Below are 20,093 nucleotides of genomic sequence, written 5' to 3' on the forward strand. Positions count from 1 at the left end.
ATCACGTACTTTGCCCATGCATAGCATTGGCGTGATACTTCGTCTTCTTTGGCCTCTTGGTTCTCCCGAGTGAGAATCATGGATGCTTAGGGCTTATCCTTTTTAGCCGATCTCGAAGGACAGGCTCGATAAGAGTGACCTTGTTCCCCACATCTAAAGCATCGATTCTCGCTTCGGTAACGTTCCATCTCTTTGAGAGAGAGGCGGCTTTGACCTTTATAGGGGCCTTTGTCTTTCTTTTTGTTGCCTTTGTTACGGTTGCCATTAGGAGCTTTATCTCTTGGTTGAAATCTATCTCCTTTGACCCCGACTTTGTAGCAGGAAAAAAAAATCTTGGTTGCTACCATCGTGTGGTGTATAAGCTCAGAGGTAGATTTGGGCTTCTGGGCGTTGATATAAGTGCGCATATCTTCAGGAACTTGTACACATACTTTTGGATAGTTTCTCCTTGCTCCAGCTTGAAGGTCCTCATGCTGTGAGGACAACTTCCTTTGCATCATCGGTGAGGAATTGCTTCAGGATAGCAATCTTGCACTCTCTTCAGGACTTTGGTGCTTGACCTTGAGCTCTTAGACTAGCCCACCATTGTCTACCAGACTTGTGGAAATTCATAGCAACATTTCTGAGCGCTTAGATTGCTCTGTAAAGTGCTCACCTCCAAAGGCCGCATCAAATTGGTGGATAAAGCTGAGTACTTTATCCGTATTTTCATAAGTTCCATCGTAAGAAAGGAAGGTGATGCTTTTCCCTCCTTCCTTGAACTTTTGGAGGCGGGGAGATCTCTTCTAGGCGGGATATGAATGCCTATGCCCTCTTCTTCTGGAAGAAGAACTTGCTTCGTGTGCTCTAAAAAAAGAGCTAGAAGAATTGGATGGAGAAGGAGGAGAAGGAGGAGAAGGTGATTCCCTTCTTCTATGACGAGGATGCCTCCTCTCATTGCTTCTCTCTCTGGAAGAGCTAGATCTTGGGCTGTGACATCTTCGCTTCGTGGTACAAGGAGGGGAGCGCTTCGGACGTCGTCGTCTTGGTGGCAACTCTTCATCAGAGTGCTCACGACATTCCGAGTTGTCCCCTTCATGTTGCTCATCATGGTTGTCACTAGCCTTCTCTTCTCTTGGCTGTGGTTCTTGGCTTCTTCCAAAGGCATGTCTTTGTCTCCTTTCAGTATGAGACCGATGCCCATCTTGTGGTGATTCCCACCACTCTAGAGAGCGAGCTCTCTCTTCTCGAGTGGGAGGAATCAACTCATTGACTTGTAATTGGGCTTGCACAATTGCTCGCAGATTTGGATTATCCTGTGCTTCTTGCAACCGACGTGCATAATACCTAATTGTCCTTATACTCTCATTAGCTTCATCGTCATTAAGAAAATTAGTTCTTTGCCAGTCCATGTTATTAGCCTATTGATCCTCAAATCCCATAGTTCTCTCACTTCAAGAATCAAGGAATATAGTCCTTTTTGATACCCACACCAGTGGCGAGAGTTCCGTCTATAAGCTAAAATAGAGGAGTGGGACGTAACAGTGCGACTTCCCGGTCCTGCCGCGACATAGTTGCCCAGGGGAGGCCGGCCTTTTTTATGCGCTATTGGGACCTTTTGGGGCCAGGCCTCCGCAGGGGCTTTCAGCATGTTTTGGACACTGGGCTGATGCCGTAGAGCTTTTCAGAGGGCTTGATCTATCTTATCCCCAAGGGGGAGGGAGTATCAGATGATATTCGGCATTGGAGGCCTATTACGATCCTCAGTACTGTCTACAAGGTCTTAGCAAAGGCCTTGAGTTTGAGGATCTAGCCCTTCCTGGGGGAGTTGATTCATGCTACTCAGACAGGATTTGTCAAGGAGCACAGTATCCTTGACAACATCTTTACTTTTTGGGAGGCGACGGCCCGAGCTAGATTTCTTGGCGAGGACTTGGTCGTGATGCTTCTCGATTTTGAGAAGGCATACGATAGAGTTGATTGGGGCTTCTTAGAGGGCACTATGCTTCGCCTGGGCTTTGAGCCAGGATGGATCAGAGGGGTGGCAGCTCTGTATTCCACAGCTCGCAGCCAGGTGCTGATTGCAGGAGGACGGGGGCCGAGTTTTAAGCTGACCAGATCAGTCCGTCTCAGGGGTGTCCTCTCGCCCCTTTCCTTTTTCTCTTCTTTGCGGAGGCTATGAGTATGTATTTGACGGCAGAGGAGGTTGGTTTGAGAGGACTTCGGCTCCCAGTCCGGGGGGAGGACCTGCTTGATGCTGAGTTTGCAGACGACGCGAGCTTATTTTTGCATGGCCAAGAGGCCAATCTTATTCGGGCTGAGCAGTCGCTCCAGGTTTTTAGTGCAGCTTCGGGAGCATTGATCAATTGGCGCAAGACAGTGGCCTTTTGGATCAGTAGTGCTCCCACTCCGGCATGGAGCCCGGATCCCGGTTTTAGATGGATTCCTCCAGGCACAGCAGTGTGGTATTTGGGATGCCAGATTGGCCTAGATTTGTCACCTGAGCAGCAGATTGCCCCGCTTCTTCTGAGCATTCGAAAGAAGCGATTGTATTGGAGTACAGCTCGACTATCCTTGGCTGGGAGGGTGGTGGTGGCAAATCAGGTGCTGTTAGCGACCATGTGGTACATTACGTCTTGCTAGATTTTCTCGAGCTCTTGCATCAGCCAGGTATAGAGGCTGATCAGGAACTTTTTGTGGTTTGGGCGGGACGGTTAGCCAGCTCGGGCAAAGGTTGCATGGGCAGTTATTACACTTCCGCTGGCTCAGGGAGGTTTGGGCATTATAGATCCAGTCGATCAGAGTAGAGCCTTATTGGGGAAGCTTATTGTTCGGGGGTTGCTTCCAGGCGCTGAGCCTTGGAAAGAGCTCCTCTTGCAGCGGTTGCAGGCTCGGGCGCCCCCAGCAGGGGGTACTTGGGCACCAGAGATTCGCTGGATCTTCATTGAGATGAGGAGGACAGGCCTTAGTAGAGGATGGGAGGACAGATTTGCTTTGAGTATCCTGAGAGCTTGGGAGCTGCTGAGACCGGGGCTCTCTCAGCGACCTCCTTCTTGTGTTGAGGAGCGGGCCAGACAGCCGCTCATTTGGAGCCCAGCGGTTCGCACGGAGCAGGGTCATATGGTGGGTTCTCGGCCTCGTCTAGCCTGGGGACCTTTAGCGGCAGGCCCAGCTCGTAGTTTTGGAGACTGGCAGGCTTTCTGCAGTCTACCAGAGGAGATCCAGGTGGAGAGGCTGAGTCACTTCAGAGGGGGGTTGATTATGAGGGATGATATTCAGGAGGCACTCACAGAGGAGTGGTCACGCCTCTCGAGCCAGTGGCCCCACGGTGGATGGGAGCCTTTACACAGTTGGAGATCCTGATTGCTGTCAGAGGATGCACTGAGGATGGCAGATGCCTCTATTATGAGATTCAGGATGAGGGCAGACTCCAGAGAGTGGAGGTGGAGTCGCCTTTGGTTGCAGAGTGCACCTTTCAGAGGATTCGGGTAGTGGCCGCCGCTTCTCGGAAGTGGCATATTGACCCCGACCCTCCTGATGTGCTCCCGGATTGGCGCATATGGGCATTATATGCAGCGCGCCGGCTACAGTGGGACCCCGGGGAGTACGAGTGGCATGATCCTTATGCATCCCTTGAGGCCTCAGAGATCACCTTCTTCCAGTATACTGTTCAGCTGGGGCGGCATATTTTGACGACGAGGAGGACGGTTTCTCCAGCGGCGGCAGCGGGGCATTGGCGACTACAGGGACTCTCACAGGAGTTCCTGGAGGATTTTTGGGCTCGGCTCTGGGCTAGTCGACAGGCCTGCAGGATTTCAACTTTTCAGTGGTGGCTGGTCGCCCATAGGGGCTCAGCAGTGGGTACTTGGCTTGTTTACAGCGGTCTTCCGGCGGCCTGCGTCCGATGCGGCCACCCTATGGAGACACAGAGACATTGCCTTTGGGATTGCCCTCAGGCACAGTAGATTTGGCTGCGGATGTTGCGTATTCTAGCCCCCCTCTCTCCAGAGGATATGTTTACGTGGGGTGCCGCTGCTTGGTCGACTTTGTCAGGGCCTGCTATATGGGCTATGAGATGGAGCAGGGCAATCAGGCCATCAGATTTATTAGGAGCCAGCCTCGCCTGGTTCCGGCACCGGATTTCTTGTCCGCCAGCTGGACACAGGAGAGGGATTTACGATTGGAGCTCCTCAGCAGTCTCACCATCTGGTTCACTTGGAGGGCCCGGTGCTTTACGGCCTTTGAGGGGAGATTGGAGCCACCAGCAGAGACTGTACGGGGGATTTGGCAGGAGTTGATCCACACCCTGCGAGGACAGTACGACCGCATCCGGGGAGACTCGGATGAGGCGATCTTACAGCGCCAGGCCTTCCACACCACTTGGCGCTGTGGCCCTTTCTACACCTTACACACGGGATCCCCCTGCCGATGGCACTACAGGCCACCTGTTTGGCTCTTCCCCCCCCCTATTGTATGATTTAGCCTCTCAGTTCTTTGTACTGATGCTTGTATTTTGCAGCACCTAGGGAGAGTCTCCCGGGCTGCCATGCTGTATTCACTGCTCTGTCTTTCTTATGAGCAGGAGAGATCTTTTGTAGCCCTACGGGCGTTTTTATATAACTAATGAAAGGATCTTTTCTTGGAAAAAAAAAACAGTGCGACTTCCCAGATGGCTAGTCTTTGGAGACTTTCTACAAGCTCAATACTGCTGAAACCATAGGTACCCTCCAAAGAGGTGCAGTATTAAGATAGGAGCTCTCCCCAATCTCTAGCACAACAGGAAGAAGGGTAATAGCTCCCAATACTGCTAAAACCATAGGTACCCTCCAAAGAGGTGCAGTATTAAGATAGGAGCTCCCCCCAATCTCTAGCACAACAAGAAGAAGGGTAATAGCTCCCAATTCCTCTTACTTTAGATTATGTACAGACCTAACCTTTCATGGAATACCTGAACTGTTCCTTTCTCTAAAAAGAAAGAAAGCCTAAGCTCTGATACCAATGTAATCGTATTTCTTGGCAAAGACTTAATTTAATCAATAACTGTGAAAGAAAAGCTAATGATTCACGTAAACATTTGCTAAAAGAAAAGATTGCAACAAGAACACAGTACTGAGGGTCGCATTTATGAGGTCGCCCTCCCCCCCCCTCGAAAGGAACTTGTATTAATTTCTCCAATCGGAGAAATTAATTTCTCCAATCTCTCCAATCGGAGAGATTGATTTTTTATTTACTTCTTAAGTGAAAAGTATACCAAGTATTGACTTTGGGCTTAGTTTGCCCTTTTTCCCCTCCTGTAAGAACAGTTCTTTACCAAAAAGAAAAACTAAATTTCAATATTTCCAAGGTTTAAATTGTATCATCATGAACGATTTCCAAGGTTTAAATTGTATCCAGTTGGATATAAGCTAGACTTGATATAACAATCGCATACATGATGTTTTCCGATCTTTTGAAAAAACCATGGCCTGAATCACATGTGTACGACCTTATTCCACCAAGCAGTCCGTATAAACAAGCCTAGGCTAATTAGTTAGCATAAAGCATGGCCTTGAGTGGACCTTCGTCTTACATAAATCTACCATAACTTTTTTTATGCAACTGCAAAAGAAGTGTTACCATTATAAATCCGTTGGGTTGTTGAAGGGGAGATGTATAGCGAAAGACAAAACCTAAAGAATCTACCACATACTCTTTAATTGTGCTATTGCAAAAAGTATTAGCCTCTTGACTATACCTTATAGTCTAGACTAAGATATCCAATCCTGTTGAGCTTCTCCATCAAGCATACCCCTCGCGTAGAGAGTGAGAAAGAGAGACAAAGCATGAGAGGGGTGTCGAGGGCTCAGCAAGACGAGCTTGACTAACGAAATACTACGAACAAAAACAACCATTGCACTTGTTGCCTCTACAATGCAAACTCTCTATTGTTTGTGCCGCCTATGAAAGAAGGCAACAAGAGGGAGGGGGCACAAACACACAAAGCAAGAGGACTGTGCTTTGATTTTGCCTATGAAAAAAGAGAACGCAAGCACGAGGGAGAGAGTAGTAGTTGTTGGCGAATCACAACGCAGACGGGGAAGAGAGAGAGAGAGAGAGAGAGAGAGGGCTTGTTTGTCTCGGGCAATAGGTGGAGGAGATGAAGAGAGAGGGGCCACTACACAAAGCATCCAGCTTTTCGTTTAGAAATATGGTTCACAAAGCAAAAACAAAGACGAAAAACAAAACAAAACAAACAAAACAAACAAAACAACAAAAACTAGAAAAAGAAAATTTTTTACAAAACAATTACCTAATTGAAGGAACCTTCCAAAAATAAACATAAACACACACACACAATCATACAAAGACTTGATCATTAATAAGAACTTAAAACTACTCTACTGAGGTACTAATCAATAACGCAAAATAGCAAAACAAAGAACTATAAACTCTAGTCCTACAGCACTTACAAACAAGAACAAAACATTAAGCTAAACTTTAAAGAGAATAGGACTCGAAAGTGCAACCTTTAACTCCAATGTTTGTCCAGACATGAAGTGTAGGTTCATCAACTCTATCATGCATAGCGTGGACAATAAGGTACGACATCCCCACTCACGTCATCAGTGCCCAAGAGTAGGTGCAGGTTTGTATAAGGTTATTTCAAAAGAATATACTTTATAAAACCAATAAGCTGAGTTTCTATCACTCTCCAGAGGTGATGGGCATACTCAGTCATGATAGAGTCTAGCACTCCAAGACTACTCTATGTCAACAAAGAAACACAAACATAGGAAAGAACTAAACTAACTCTATAATCAGTTGGAGCAAGAAAGAGTTACAGATCAAACTTAAAAGATTAAACAAAGTTTACTTTGAGTTAGAACATCAACCCCTACTTAAAGATGGAACAAGCCACATTTACAAAAAGAGCCTTGAACTAAGAATTAAGTGGGTTTTTCAGCTCCCCACTTCTACTTTGTATCATTCTAAACGTTCCAAAAGCTGAAATACCAAAGATGAACTTACTTTTTATCATTTTAAACATTCCAAAAGTTGAAATCAATCATGATGATGTAGAAAACACTGCCAACATCCCAAAATGAAAGCCAAGTCATACATATGAATGATTAAATAAGCCTATAACAAGTGAAGCCATCAAATTGCACCACGTTTAACATTATACCAAACATCCAAGAAAGATGTCAAGCTTGATTGTCCCAAGGATATCTCATTGAAATATCTATCCCAAAAAAAAAAACATGTGCAACCCAAGGAGACACCGAGATATCTATCCCCAAAAAAAACATGTGCCAGGGCAAACTTACATGCATCACACATTGAACTATATGTGCTCTTCCACTTCATGCACTCTTGTTCCCTTTCTCCTCTGCTGGTGTCTCACATACACCACTCACACCGGCTCAGCCTTAACTGGTCCTTCTGTCTGATATAAAGGGCCGTAAGCCTCATATGACTTATTAGACATGCACTCTTGAATTTTTGCAATCCTCTCCTTTGCCGTCACCAGCTTTTCTTTTTCTTTCACCAGCTTCATACATGAAAGTGGCCAAAACCACAGCCTAGAGAGCCTTGCGACTTCTGCAGAGATTTCCAGGACCTCATCTTCATAGGCTTCAAGCACCAAAGCGGCATGCATTTCCCGGCTGCAGCCGGAGATAAAGTACACCTTTTTCTTATAATACAGAATGCAGGGATCAGACAGTACCTTGTCTTGGTCAGGGACATAGTACCGCGTCTCCTGGAGAGCCACCAATGACTTGTCTTTGTCTTTCACCAATGACTTGTCTTTGTCTTTCACCAATGACACGCCATTAGACCCTGCCACTAAAAGCTTGAACCAAAAACCTACATCACTGAAATCCCTGCCTTTATTCTCAAATCTGGCATGAGTTTCTGTGAACTGATCCATTATATACTCTTCTGTGGCGAGGAGGTTGGCATGCCGATACTCAGTTGGGCATGTCCCTATGAGGTAGAGACACTTCTCAACATCCAGGTTATACTTATCTGGGTGGGTACTCATGAGCTTTCTCAGAGCCTCCCTTATCTCCTGAGCGCTTGGAGGATAACACATCACAAGTTGACCTCTGGTTCTGGTATCACTGTTGGAAATTAGCCTGGTCCCCACCAAGATTACCGTGACGCGCTTACCATCAGCTTGCTTCTTCGCCCATGAAACTAGCTGTAAAACATCTGCTTCAGACAGCTTATCAATATGGTCAACTATGAAGACCAGCTGCTTTCGTCTAAATAGTTTGACCCAGAAAGACAATTCGCTAAGGATTTCCAGTCCTGACTCAGGACGCATCCATGACATAAAACTGAGACGAAGACTTTTGTACCTTTCATTGATAGTCGCCTGTATGGCTTTGAAAGACTGTTGTGCAGCCCCGTCAAGATAAATTGCTGCTCCCCTATCCCTTGCAGCATCACATAACTGTGTAGTCTTACCGATTCCAGGACATCCAACCATCATATAGAAAACTCCATCTGGGTCTTGGTCCAGCAGAGCTTTAGTATCCACATTTGTAGAAGGGATCCACACACGGTCCCCATGATTCATGCTTGGGGCATCTCCCCGGCATGCCAGATATACACAGTAACCCTCATTCGCAACCACCACTGTGAAAACAAGGCCCAGAACTGAACACCAGAACTTCAACCTGGAAGTTGAAGATGAGAGAGGAAGGCCTGCGGAGGAGGATGGGGTAGAGGAAGATGTGAGAAATCGACGGAGAGAGAAGGCATCCCTGTGGTGAAGCATGCCTGTGGTGATGTGGGGCGCATCCCGGAAGCCACCCCCCTGTGGTGAAGCATAGGTGTGGCGGGCCGAGGATGAGAGAAGCCGAAACTGGATACGGGCACTGGAGGTTAGAATCCGCCTCATCACTGGAGATCTCGACTCTGCAGTTCGAAGTGCTCGAAAACAACCTAGGGTTTAGGCCGCCGCCATTGTGCCCAACCAATAAATTGAACCCACGTCGGATTTGGGCAGTTTAGGATACGCACCTGACACCGCCAAAAGCTCCTGCCTTTTGCACGCCTAGTTGGCAGCTGACTCAGCGCCAAATCCTTACAGTTGGTCCCTCAGCTTTGAGAAGGCCCTCATATTCCCGGTACTTTATATTTATGGATTCGAGGGGATATGAGATGACGGGAAGGCCTCATGTAGGGCATACATGTGTGCACCTTAGAGCTGGACCCAGTGTTGCAACCAGTGCAAATGGGCGGTGCTACGACAACGTCGTGTAATGATGCAGCATGTGGAGGAATACGGACACTTTGATCCCACCATTATTGATCAAGTGGTTGCACAACATATTTCATCAGTAAATTGATCATAGTACGTGGATGTTTAAGGACTGTGTGTATCTTTAAATTTATATGTGGGCTATGCTTCTCACAGGACTCCAACATTGGGGAAGCGACAAGAGTCCTGCAACCAGTTAGGCGGGTCTGCATGCGGTCCAACCAAGTGGCGGGCACTAAAGGTTTGCAAAATGCTATGCCTATGGCTCCTGATGTGAATGCCAATAAATATCCACACGTGGAGATGCTCGAACAAGAGATGGATGACATGCTCGAGGCAATTTTTGAGGCAAGTGATCTTGTGGCCGAGGGTATGAAGCAAGTGGCTCGTACAACCTTATATGAAGGCTCGAGGATTTCCCGTCCTGAAGACAGTTCTTATGTTGCTAAACCTTCAAGGGTCATTTGGTTGGAGACTGGAGTGATAAAAGCGTCATAGAGCTACTCAGGTAATGTGTGTGCATGTTTTAAACAAACGACTATTGCATCTTTACAATGCTTGCTCGATGTTCAACGTGGTGTGATGTGTAGGCTTTTGAATAATCACATATTGCCGTCTCAGAATACAATGCCGAGCTCCAGAGATGATGCAAGAAAGATACTCTGAAAGTTGGGCGTAGACTATAATTCCACACATGCTTGCCCCAACGATTGTGTCCTCTTTCAAAGGGAGTACAAGGACTTGGAAAAATGTCCAAAGTGTGGTGCTTACAGATATCGTAAAGATCTTTGAGGGGAAACTATGCCGGAGAAGGTCTTGAGGCATTTTCCACTAATACCGCGCATTCAACACATGTTCAGGTGCAAATCAATTGCAAGCCTTATGTCTTGGCACTCCCAAAATCGCTCCACAGATGGTGTGCAACGCATTCCTGCAGTTTGCATGGCATGGAAACACATCAAACAGACTTGGCTAGATTTTGCAAAAGAGCCCTCGGCATTTGTGGCTTGGTTTGGCAAAATGGATGGAGAATATCCGTTTGGTCAGCACTCAACAACATATAGTGTGTGGCCCGTAGTTGTTGTGAACTACAACATTCCACCATGGTTGACGACAAAGAAGGGGCATTTGATATTCAGCTTGCTAGTGCTTGGTCGTTCCAAGGTAAAGAATATGGATGTGTATCTACAATCGCTTATAGATGTGTATCTATAATCGCTTATAGATGAGCTAAAGGAGTTGTGGTCCGACATCAAGGTGGAAGACAAAAGCAGGCACGTATTAGAGGCATACTTATGTGGACTATGCATGACTTTTGTAGCTATGGGGAGTATTCAGGGCTTGTCACTAGTGGCTACCATGCATGTCTAGTTTGTGGGCCAAGACTGGATGCACGGAGGTCACGTGCACTTAAAAAGATGATATTCCAGGGCCATAAAAAGATGATATACCATGCATGTCTAGTTTGTGGGCCAAGACTGGATGCACGGAGGTCACGTGCACTTAAAAAGATGATATTCCAGGGCCATAAATGTCATCTCTCAAAGCCACATGAATTGCGTGAAGGATTCATCGGGCGTCGACCTCCACATATGGTCGCAAGAGACATTGGCAAGCCATGAAGGCGCTTGATGAAGGGCTCCCCAATGGGATGAAGAGGTATTCTATTCTATTTCAACTACCTTATTGGACAAGTCTTTGCATCAACCATCTCTTGGACCCAATGCATATCTTCAAAAACGTCGAAAGTTTGTTGTGGGACCCATCAATGGTGTAAAGGATTCACATGCAGCAAGAGCAGATCTGCAAGAGGTTGGAATCATGGAGCCACCATCTGTGAATTTCACTTTGTTGCCCCTCTTTGGCACCTTCTTAAATCATTTTAACCAGTCACTGTCTCTAAAGTCTGCCTCAGTCAATATTCATGCATCCACTCCAGAGTCGGTAAGGTCATATACTTCGTGTGCTTGGGCTTTGTTCATGCAAAAAATGGTCTTCCTCTCAAAATGCACATATGGAGGACACCAACACATCTTGCCCTGCAAAATTCAGGATAAAGAAACCATACATCAATGCATGGAGAAGTAGCCAACAAAAATAAAGTACATGAATGCATGGACAGGCCAGTAACCAACAAAAAAAAACCATACATGAATGCCTGCACAAGTAGCCTTTCACAATAAAGTACATGAATGCATATACAGGTGGCCTCTCACAGTAAAGAACATGAATGGATCTACAGGCATCTTGTCAATTGATGCATGCATGCACAGACCTATAGTCTCTCACTATAAAGGCAAAAAAGAATGCATGTACAAGTAGCCTCTAACTGTAAAGAACATGAATGCATGTACATGCATCTTGTCCATGGACAATGTCACCCAAGTTACCTGCACCTATATTAAATCATCTTTTTCTGTATGATTATTAGGTAACAAGACTTTTTACAGCTAAAATTTCATACAACAAATGATTTAATTCAATGAGGAAAAAAATATTGAAATACCATGAACCAAAAGCACGTTGCGGGGATGAAGAGGTTAAGCTAAAAGTAATGGATGGGTTTATGGTTGGTGAGGTAGATGGGGTCTAGATACAAGTTCTTTATAGTGGCACAGTTGGTGGTGAATCTTTGCAAGTGAGTAATCTGTATGCCTGCACAAGAAATTAAAAGAAGGTATACAAGTGGTTTGCTTTCAATACATAGAAACCAATTAGTCCAGGCTCTCATCTTGACACACATACATCAATAGTTGATTACCTTGTGAGCGCGGAAATCTATGATAGGCAAAAGCACGTAATTCAAATTAAACTAGAATTAAATTGCAATTATAAAAAACTGAAAGAACATTAAAATAGAACACTGCACAAACGCAATTTGTCCATAATCGACAACGATACAAAAATTTTAAGAAACGGGATCTTGTCAAGTAAGAATAATGGAATTAATTAATTATTTTTATGTATGTGCTAAAACCTTAAGGGTTAGATAGTCAGGAAAGGTTTTCATTGGGCACTATTGAGCTCTAATATGTTAATTATGATTTTTGGTGGATTTGAATGCATGAAAGGACTTATTTTAAGTGATACAATTCGTCTAAGCCTAAAAAAGTAAAAATTAAGTCGCTTTTATAAAAGTCACATTTACGGCTATTTGGAGCATAATTTTGCAGTTCTACTAGACCTATTCTGGTTCTTTTGAGTACCTGGATGACCCAATTCGGAGTTGGGATGAAGAAGTTATGGCCAAAACAAGTTTCTGCCACCTTCAGGATATCACGACTCTAGACAGCACAACTCTGCAGTTGATTAGGGAAGTTTTTATGTTGATTATTTCTTAATTTACTAGAAAAGCTATTGGCCCTCTACTCCCTTTATTTCTTCTGAGCCTTCTCTAAAGGAGTGGCAGATCAACGGAAAGTTGATTGGCCCTCTACTCCCTTTATTTCTTCTGAGCCTTCTTTGAAGGAGTGGCAAATCAACGAAAAGTTGATTGGTCACAGAGTCAAGATCAAGAGGGTGGAAGTGAAATGGCTGTCTAGGATGGTAGAAAAGTGGAAGAGGGCAGATTGAAGGGTGACATTGTATTATTGCAAATTGAACAAAAAGTTATGGAAAGCTTCAGTGTCTGGAAGACTCAATTTATTGTTGTGGAGGATATTGCACCACAAACTGCCTATCAAGGAGCTTACTGCCAGATGGGGGGAAGGTAATCCCATGTGCCCTTGGTGCAAAAGTGGGAAGGAATCATTAAGGCATTCTTTGTGGGATTGCAAAGTAGTACATCATGTATGGAAAAAGGTGGAGAAGTTTCTATCCCAATGTGGAGTACTTGATAAAATTAATTGGAGGCAGGCACTACTTGGCATGAGGGTCTAACTTCCCCCCATATTACATGATATGTATATACATCTAAAAGGGGGGAAGTTGCTGTGGGGGCCCAGGGACATCGGACCACATTGAAGTTTTAAATTTAAATATTAATGGATAATACGAGTTAATTCTACTTGGCATGAGGGTCTAGCTTCCCCCCATATTACATGATATGTATATACATCTAAAGGGGGGAAGTTGTTGTGGGGGCCCAGGGACATCGGACCACATTGTGAATGTATATACATGATCGGACTGCTAAACCCTAACAAAAATTAGCTTTGCGGAATCAGAAAGAGAGAGAGAAAGTGGGGGGGGGCACGTGCATGCACACAGCTTACCGAGATAAATCTCGCCAAACGCTCCGCTTCTGATCTTGCGCACAATTCTATACCTGGAGCCTACTCTCGGATCCATGTCTATCTCTCAGTTACCTATTGTGGTGGTTTTTAACAGGTAGCAACATATAGTACGTAGTGGGATTCGAACACATGTCGATTTGGAGAATTAAGATGGTCTACCAGGGATATGATGGATCACCGAAACCCAAAAAGAGAGGCAGTGGGGATGAGGGAGAGACTCTCTCCCTGATTTACGTAAGCTCTACAATATTGTTAAAAGAGAGAGAGAGAGAGAGAGAGAGAGAGAGAGAGAGAGAGAGGCTTCAAAAATCTATAGGAACTCTTTGTAAGCAGCCAATGGCCACATAGCCATAGGCTCCCACTCCCAAGCATTATTCTATCTAGCATAGACTCTTCTTCGTCACTCTTGAGAGGTAGCCTATGCTAAGACATCTCATAGCATCCCCCTTACACAGGTTCCTCTCCAGTACCATTGATGGGGAGTGGCTTGCTAGAGGACTTTCTCTTGGAAGATACTTCCACACTTGCAACAAGAGCCACTATTTAGACATTATTCATAGTTTTTTTTGTCCAAAAGATATGTAAATAAGCTACACATTTTTAGTTAGGAAGATATTGATGTTAGGATAAAGAGCCTTGAGAGGGGGAGCCTATGGCCCTATGGCCATAGGGGGATCCTTGGTGAATAGGTGGGGGTGATGCATCTTATGAAGATATGCACCTTTTCAAAAGCCTCCACAAATGCTATGGTTGTGTACTATATACCACTCTCGACGTTGTCTGCTAACCACCCTCCATTAAGCATAGTATATTGTCCCTCTTTGTTAAGTTTTCCATGTTGAAATGTTGCAGGATCTACCAAGTATGCTTGCTTGGACTCTATTGTCACCTCAATGCATGGGACCATGTCACCTCAATGCATGGGACCATGTCCATGCCACATGTGTCTTCTTTAACAATCTCAATAGCTCCGCAATCCTTAAAACTAGATTCATTGTCTTCACCATAAAACAAGTGTATCTTTCTAGGTAGTTCCCCATCAACCAAGACAAAATCAAGGTACCAAGACACAGGTTCCTCTTCAGTACCATTGATGGGGAGTGGTTTGCTAGAGGACTTTCTCTTGGAAGACATTTCCACACCTGCAACAAGAGCCACTATTTAGACATTATTCATAGTTTTTTTTGGTCCAAAAGATAAGTACATAAGCTACAAATTTTTAGTTTAGGAAGATATTGATGTTAGGATAAAAAGCCTTGAGAGGGGAAGCCTATGGCGCTATGGCCATAGGGGGATCCTTGGTGAATAGGTGAGGGTGATGCATCTTATGAAGATATGCACATCTAGCTAGAAAAATACTTGTGAGGGAGAGTCTATTGCCCTTTGGCCATAGGGTGCATCTCAAGCATCTCTACGTATTGAATATATGCATATTTAGCTAAAAGATTGCTTCTACAAGGGAGCTTATTGCCCATTGTCCATTGTCCATAGGGTACCTCTCAAGAGAGATAAAGGAGCCCCATGTTAAGTGCAAAAATCTAGCTAAAATAATATTTGAGAGGGGATTCTATGGTCCTCTAGGCATAGGGTACCCCTCTAGAGTGACTATTGAGTGTATGTAGCTAGAACAATGCATGAGAGGGGTAGCCTTTAGGCTTCAAGTAATAGGGTGCCTATGAAGAGTTACTATGGAGTGGTGAAGCACCATGTCAAGAGATACAAATCTAGGTAGACAAATGCTAGAGAGCGGGACATGATCAGTTCTCATTAGGACAATGCCATCTCTGTTTTACCTAAGTCACCCCTGCAGATTTGATGAAGAACTTGGATCTCAATGTAGACTTGATGAAACTGAATTCTGTCTTCACCACCTTGTAGATCATGCTTGAAAACCCCTGGGGCTAAGAGGAATTAGAGCAATTCGATTTGATGAAGTGGAAATTACTGATTTGCTGCAAAAAAACGGAGCTTGATAAAAACGCGATTTCTCTTCATCCGGTTGGCGGTTTGCGCTTCTGATTTGACTGGCTGGAGTAGCAATGAGTTGGCTATCTATGGCTAGAAGGGTTTGGGCTAATTTTATGTGTGCAAGGAGAGGGAGCTCCTCCACTGGCGGGGGGTACAGAGGCTAGTTGAAAAATAACTAAAAATTTGATTAATTTCTAATTATCTACTAATCTTGATTAATTAGATAATAGGCTCATAAACCTGATGGATTCTAGGCATGGCTCTGATACCATGTGAAAATTAGGGCATTGTGATGAGCTATGGTGGATCAAACACTAGAATCAACATCATTAACAAAGTGATTAGTAAATAATTAAGACATAATTAGTGGGTAATTAGTGGGTAATTAACAAATAGATTAATGTAGGCATGGATACTAAAAAACCGGCAAGTTCTCATTAGGCCAATGCCTCAATTTATAGAGTTTACATCAAAGCATCTAATCCCACTGATTTCTCCTTGATTCACTCCACCTCTTTTCCCTGATTCTATCCACCTCTTCATGTTTCCCAGAATATCTCCACACTTCCCAGAATATCTCCACACTTCCTAAATCTTCTCATGCTACCCTTTATTCTCTCCCAGTAGATTCTTGTCACCTTTTCACAGGTTCTTTCACATTTACTCATCCTCTTTTCAGCCTCTAACCAAAAGCTTGTTCCCGCACACACCCTATTCACTTGTATTTTCAACAGTTAGCAGACAACGTAGAGAATGGTATAGAGTCAAGACACAGGTGTGTTGATCGATTTTATTTAACCACCAAGTGTTCCTCATGAACCCGAAAGAGTTTTGGATTTTCATGAGCTTTGCACTAGACACCAGGTTAGACAACAAGTGTTAGTAGTTAAGTGGAAAGATAGACCTGAGGAAGGTTCTACTTGGGAGAATGTCCACGCTTAAGAAGCGGTTCCCTACTTTTGTTTTCGAGGACGAAAACATTTCTTCAAGGGGGGGTAATGTGAGGACAAAGGTCCTAGGGCTAGGAGCCCTCCATGCATGTATAGGGGCTATATATAGAAGGTGCCAAGGGCCTATATATAGGAGGTTGGGTGGAGTATTCACATGGTTCATTACCACCACCCTTTCATAAACCCTATGAGAGAGTTTATGTCCTATCCAATCTAATTGCTTTGCAACTCATAAGGTAGGGACAAGGAACTCTCGATAGGAAGGATAGTGTCAGAGAGGGAGACCCTATGGCCTTGTGGCCATATGATGCCTCTGAAGACTTACTAGGAAGAACCTAGGAGCCAAACGAAGGCTTAAGAGGGGGGCCTATGGCCCTCTAGCCATAGGCTACCTCCTAAGAAAGAATATGTAGGGGTGATGCACCCTGTGAAGAGATGCACATGTAGCTAGAAGGATTCTTGAAAAGGAGAGCCTTTTCAAGAATCCAATAATGGTACTGATCCAACTTCTCAAATTGAACCTCATCTAATTGCAAAGGTTCTTGAGATTTTGGATCATATGGCATTAAGTCTGCAGTATTGGAATTAGGCCTGGAATGGCCAACAAATTGCTTTACCAAATACTCAACATATTTATCTGATAATGGTCTGCATTTGTACGCCATTGGAGCAATTTCACACTGCTCCACTGGGATCAATGCTGTGAACTACACACCAAACTTGAAGTACTCTTCAATACCCATGTATCCATCAAGACCATTCTTAGAGTTCTTTTCAATCTGCTTGTCCATTCTTAGAGTTCTTTTCAATCTGCTTGTCCAACACTTCTTCCTCGGGTTGAACTATAGTATCCAAAAATGCATGTGGAGTAGGATCCACAAGAATTGGAGTTGGTGACAGTCAATGCAATTGATAACCTATTTCAGCCCCACAACTAAGACTTTCTCTACATTTTCCTCATTTGCATCTTTCTTTTTCTCCTTTTGCTGATTTGATGTGTTATAATTATTCCTCTTCTTCTTCTTATTTGGAACCTTCATGTAAAAGAAAACCCTGCACCTTTGCAAAAGCCTCCACAAATGTTGTGTCCCCTCACAAGAGTTCTTCCAACAATCCCCTAGCAAACACTCAACTTTCCATAATTATTCCTATGAGGAAATCTATTCTCAAAGAGAAGTACTCTCCCTATGCATTTTTCTACCTAGATTTGCATTCAAACACAAGGTGCATCATCCCACCATAGCCCCACCATAGCTATGTTTGAGAAGCATGCTTTGGGCATAGGCTTCACCTCTTACACATTCTTTAACATAGATGTGCATCCTTTAGAGGTTGCAACACCCCTACATAATAGTAACTCTCAAAAAAGACCCTATGGCCATAGGGCCATAGGCTACTCATCCCATCTTCGATACACGAATCTATTTAAATGGATTCAAGAAGACATATTTTCCTAAGACCAGGATGCATCAAATTTATGAAGATTATATTAGAAAGATTTAATGATGGGATTTGGTCAATGGCAGAGAGTAATGTTCTTCTAATATTGAGAATGTTACAAGACAGAGTAGGAGAGATATTGCGTTGTTTTGTAGTTTGCGCTCAAGATGCTTGCTACATTTGTGAAAGTAATAAACTAGTTAGACCTGATAACCCAATAGTTCAGGCAAAGTTCAAACCATTGGCCAAAATCTCTGTATGCTTTGAATGTGATGCTCAGAGAACGGTTCCTATTGATGACTCTCCATACAAGGGATGTGTTTCACGTGACAACAATTGCATATTTCCTATAAAGTTCGATGAAGAAAAGATGGTCGAAAATATTTTCATGGAAGAGTTGCTCCCATACTTATTGCGGCTTGATGAGAGCGAAGATGTGCATGAGGTCGTTGGCTCTCATCGTTACGAACAACCCCCAATATCTAATGAAAATGAATACAAAGGCGCCAAGGATTTTTGGAAAGATCGCAACTTGAAATGGTCATAGAAGACAATCAACATAGATAGGCTACCACTTGGCAGAGAAGATACAAAAGCTTGTTTGTTTGACAAATAGGAGGCATCAGCTAATGTAACTAGTGAAAATGAAAATAGAAGAGAATAGAATAAAGAAATAATGGCTCAGTCAATTTTTATAAATGTTGGAGTGCACTCTACTATAAGGGGGCTCCTAATTTGGAAATGTTTGGAAGCCCTCAATGGAGTCTAGATTGGCCAAGTGGTGGGTCTACGTTGCCAAAGGGGTGGATCAAAAACCCCTCAATTAGGGTCTACAATAGCCAAGTGGTGAATCTGAAAGCCTTCAAATTGGGGTTTGGATCTAAAATCTAGATCCCAATTTGCAAGATTTAAGATCCAGACCCCAATTGAGGGATTCCATATCCACTTTTCCATTCTAGAATTGGAGAATATAAAGAGGATTTTTAGATCCACCACTTGGCCATTCTAGAATTGTGTAACATTAGGAGGAGGATTTCTAGATCTATCACCTGTCCATTCTGGAGTTGTAGGACATGAAGAGAGGGATTTCTAGATCCACCACCTATCCATTCTAGAATTGTGTAACATGAAAGGGAGGATTTCTAGATCTACCACCTGTCCATTCTAGAATTCTAGAGCATGAAGAGGAGGACTTCTAGATCCACCACCTGTCCATTCTAGAACTGTGGAGCATGAAGAGGAGGATTTCTAGATCCACCACCTATCCATTCTAGAATTGTGTAACATAAGTAGGAGGATTTCTAGATCTACCACCTATCCATTCTAGAATTGTAGAGCATGAAGAGGAGGACTTATAGATCCACCACATGTCCATTCTAGAATTGTGTAACATGAGGAGGAGGATTTCTAGATCTACCACCTATCCATTCTAGAATTGTGCAACATGAAAGGGACGATTTCTAGATCTACCACCTATCCATTCTAGAATTGTGCAACATGAAAGGGACGATTTCTAGATCTACCACCTGTCCATTCTAGAATTCTAGAGCATGAAGAGGAGGACTTCTAGATCCACCACCTGTCCATTCTAGAATTGTGTAACATAAGTAGGAGGATTTCTAGATCTACCACCTATCCATTCTAGAATTGTAGAGCATGAAGAGGAGGATTTATAGATCCACCACATGTCCATTCTAGAATTGTGTAACATGAGGAGGAGGATTTCTAGATCTACCACCTATCCATTCTAGAATTGTGCAACATGAAAGGGAGGATTTCTAGTTCTACCACCTATCCATTCTAGAATTCTAGGGCATGAAGAGGAGGATTCCCAGATCCACCGCATGTCGTGGAGCATGAGAGGAGGATTTTCACATCCACCACATGTCCAATCTAGAATTGTGGAGCGTGAAGAGGAGGATTTCTAGATCTACCACCTATCCATTCTAGAATTATGGAGCATGAAGAGGAGAATTTCTAGATCTACCACCTGTCCATTCTAGAATTATGGAGCATGAAGAGGAGGATTTATAGATCTACCACCTGTCCATTCTAGAATTGTGTAATAAGAAGAGGAGTATTTCTAGATCTACCACCACCTATCCATTCTAGAATTGTGGCACATGAAGAGGATGATTTCTAGATCCACCACCTGTCCATTCTAGAATTGTGTTATATGAGTAGGAGGATTTCTAGATCTACCACCTGTCCATTCTAGAATTGTAGGACATGAAGAGGGGGATTTCTAGATCCCACCACCTATCCATT

At 43.9% G+C, this 20,093-nt stretch overlaps 1 protein-coding gene and 1 pseudogene across 2 annotated transcripts; one reads left to right on the plus strand and one right to left on the minus strand.

Annotated features, from left to right (window-relative positions):
* Positions 1–7,058: 7,058 nt before the first annotated feature.
* Positions 7,059–8,952, minus strand: LOC147617956 (uncharacterized). 2 transcript variants are annotated; one of them, XM_086776228.1, is made up of 2 exons: positions 7,688–8,952; positions 7,370–7,560 (listed from the first exon to the last, which is right to left on the minus strand). In XM_086776228.1, exons 1-2 carry the CDS (start codon positions 8,867–8,869, stop codon positions 7,513–7,515), a joined length of 1,230 nt encoding a protein of 409 aa, XP_086632354.1. In that variant the 5' UTR covers positions 8,870–8,952; the 3' UTR covers positions 7,370–7,512. The 2 variants fall into 2 exon arrangements, with proteins under 2 accessions (XP_086632353.1, XP_086632354.1); XM_086776227.1 differs by having other exon boundaries at positions 7,059–8,950.
* A 490-nt stretch (positions 8,953–9,442) lies between these two features.
* LOC147617957 (uncharacterized) lies at positions 9,443–10,854 on the plus strand (annotated as a pseudogene).
* The last annotated feature ends 9,239 nt before the right edge of the window (positions 10,855–20,093 follow it).

The sequence above is a fragment of the Cibotium barometz genome, chromosome 36 (genome assembly GCF_041138505.1).
Source record: "Cibotium barometz isolate CiBa-2024 chromosome 36, ASM4113850v1, whole genome shotgun sequence".
NCBI lineage: Eukaryota > Viridiplantae > Streptophyta > Polypodiopsida > Cyatheales > Cibotiaceae > Cibotium > Cibotium barometz.

What these genes read in the sequence shown, in the direction of transcription:
- LOC147617956 (XM_086776227.1), bottom strand. Translation starts at nt 8,869, where the DNA reads ATGAGGCGGATTCTAACCTCCAGTGCCCGTATCCAGTTTCGGCTTCTC.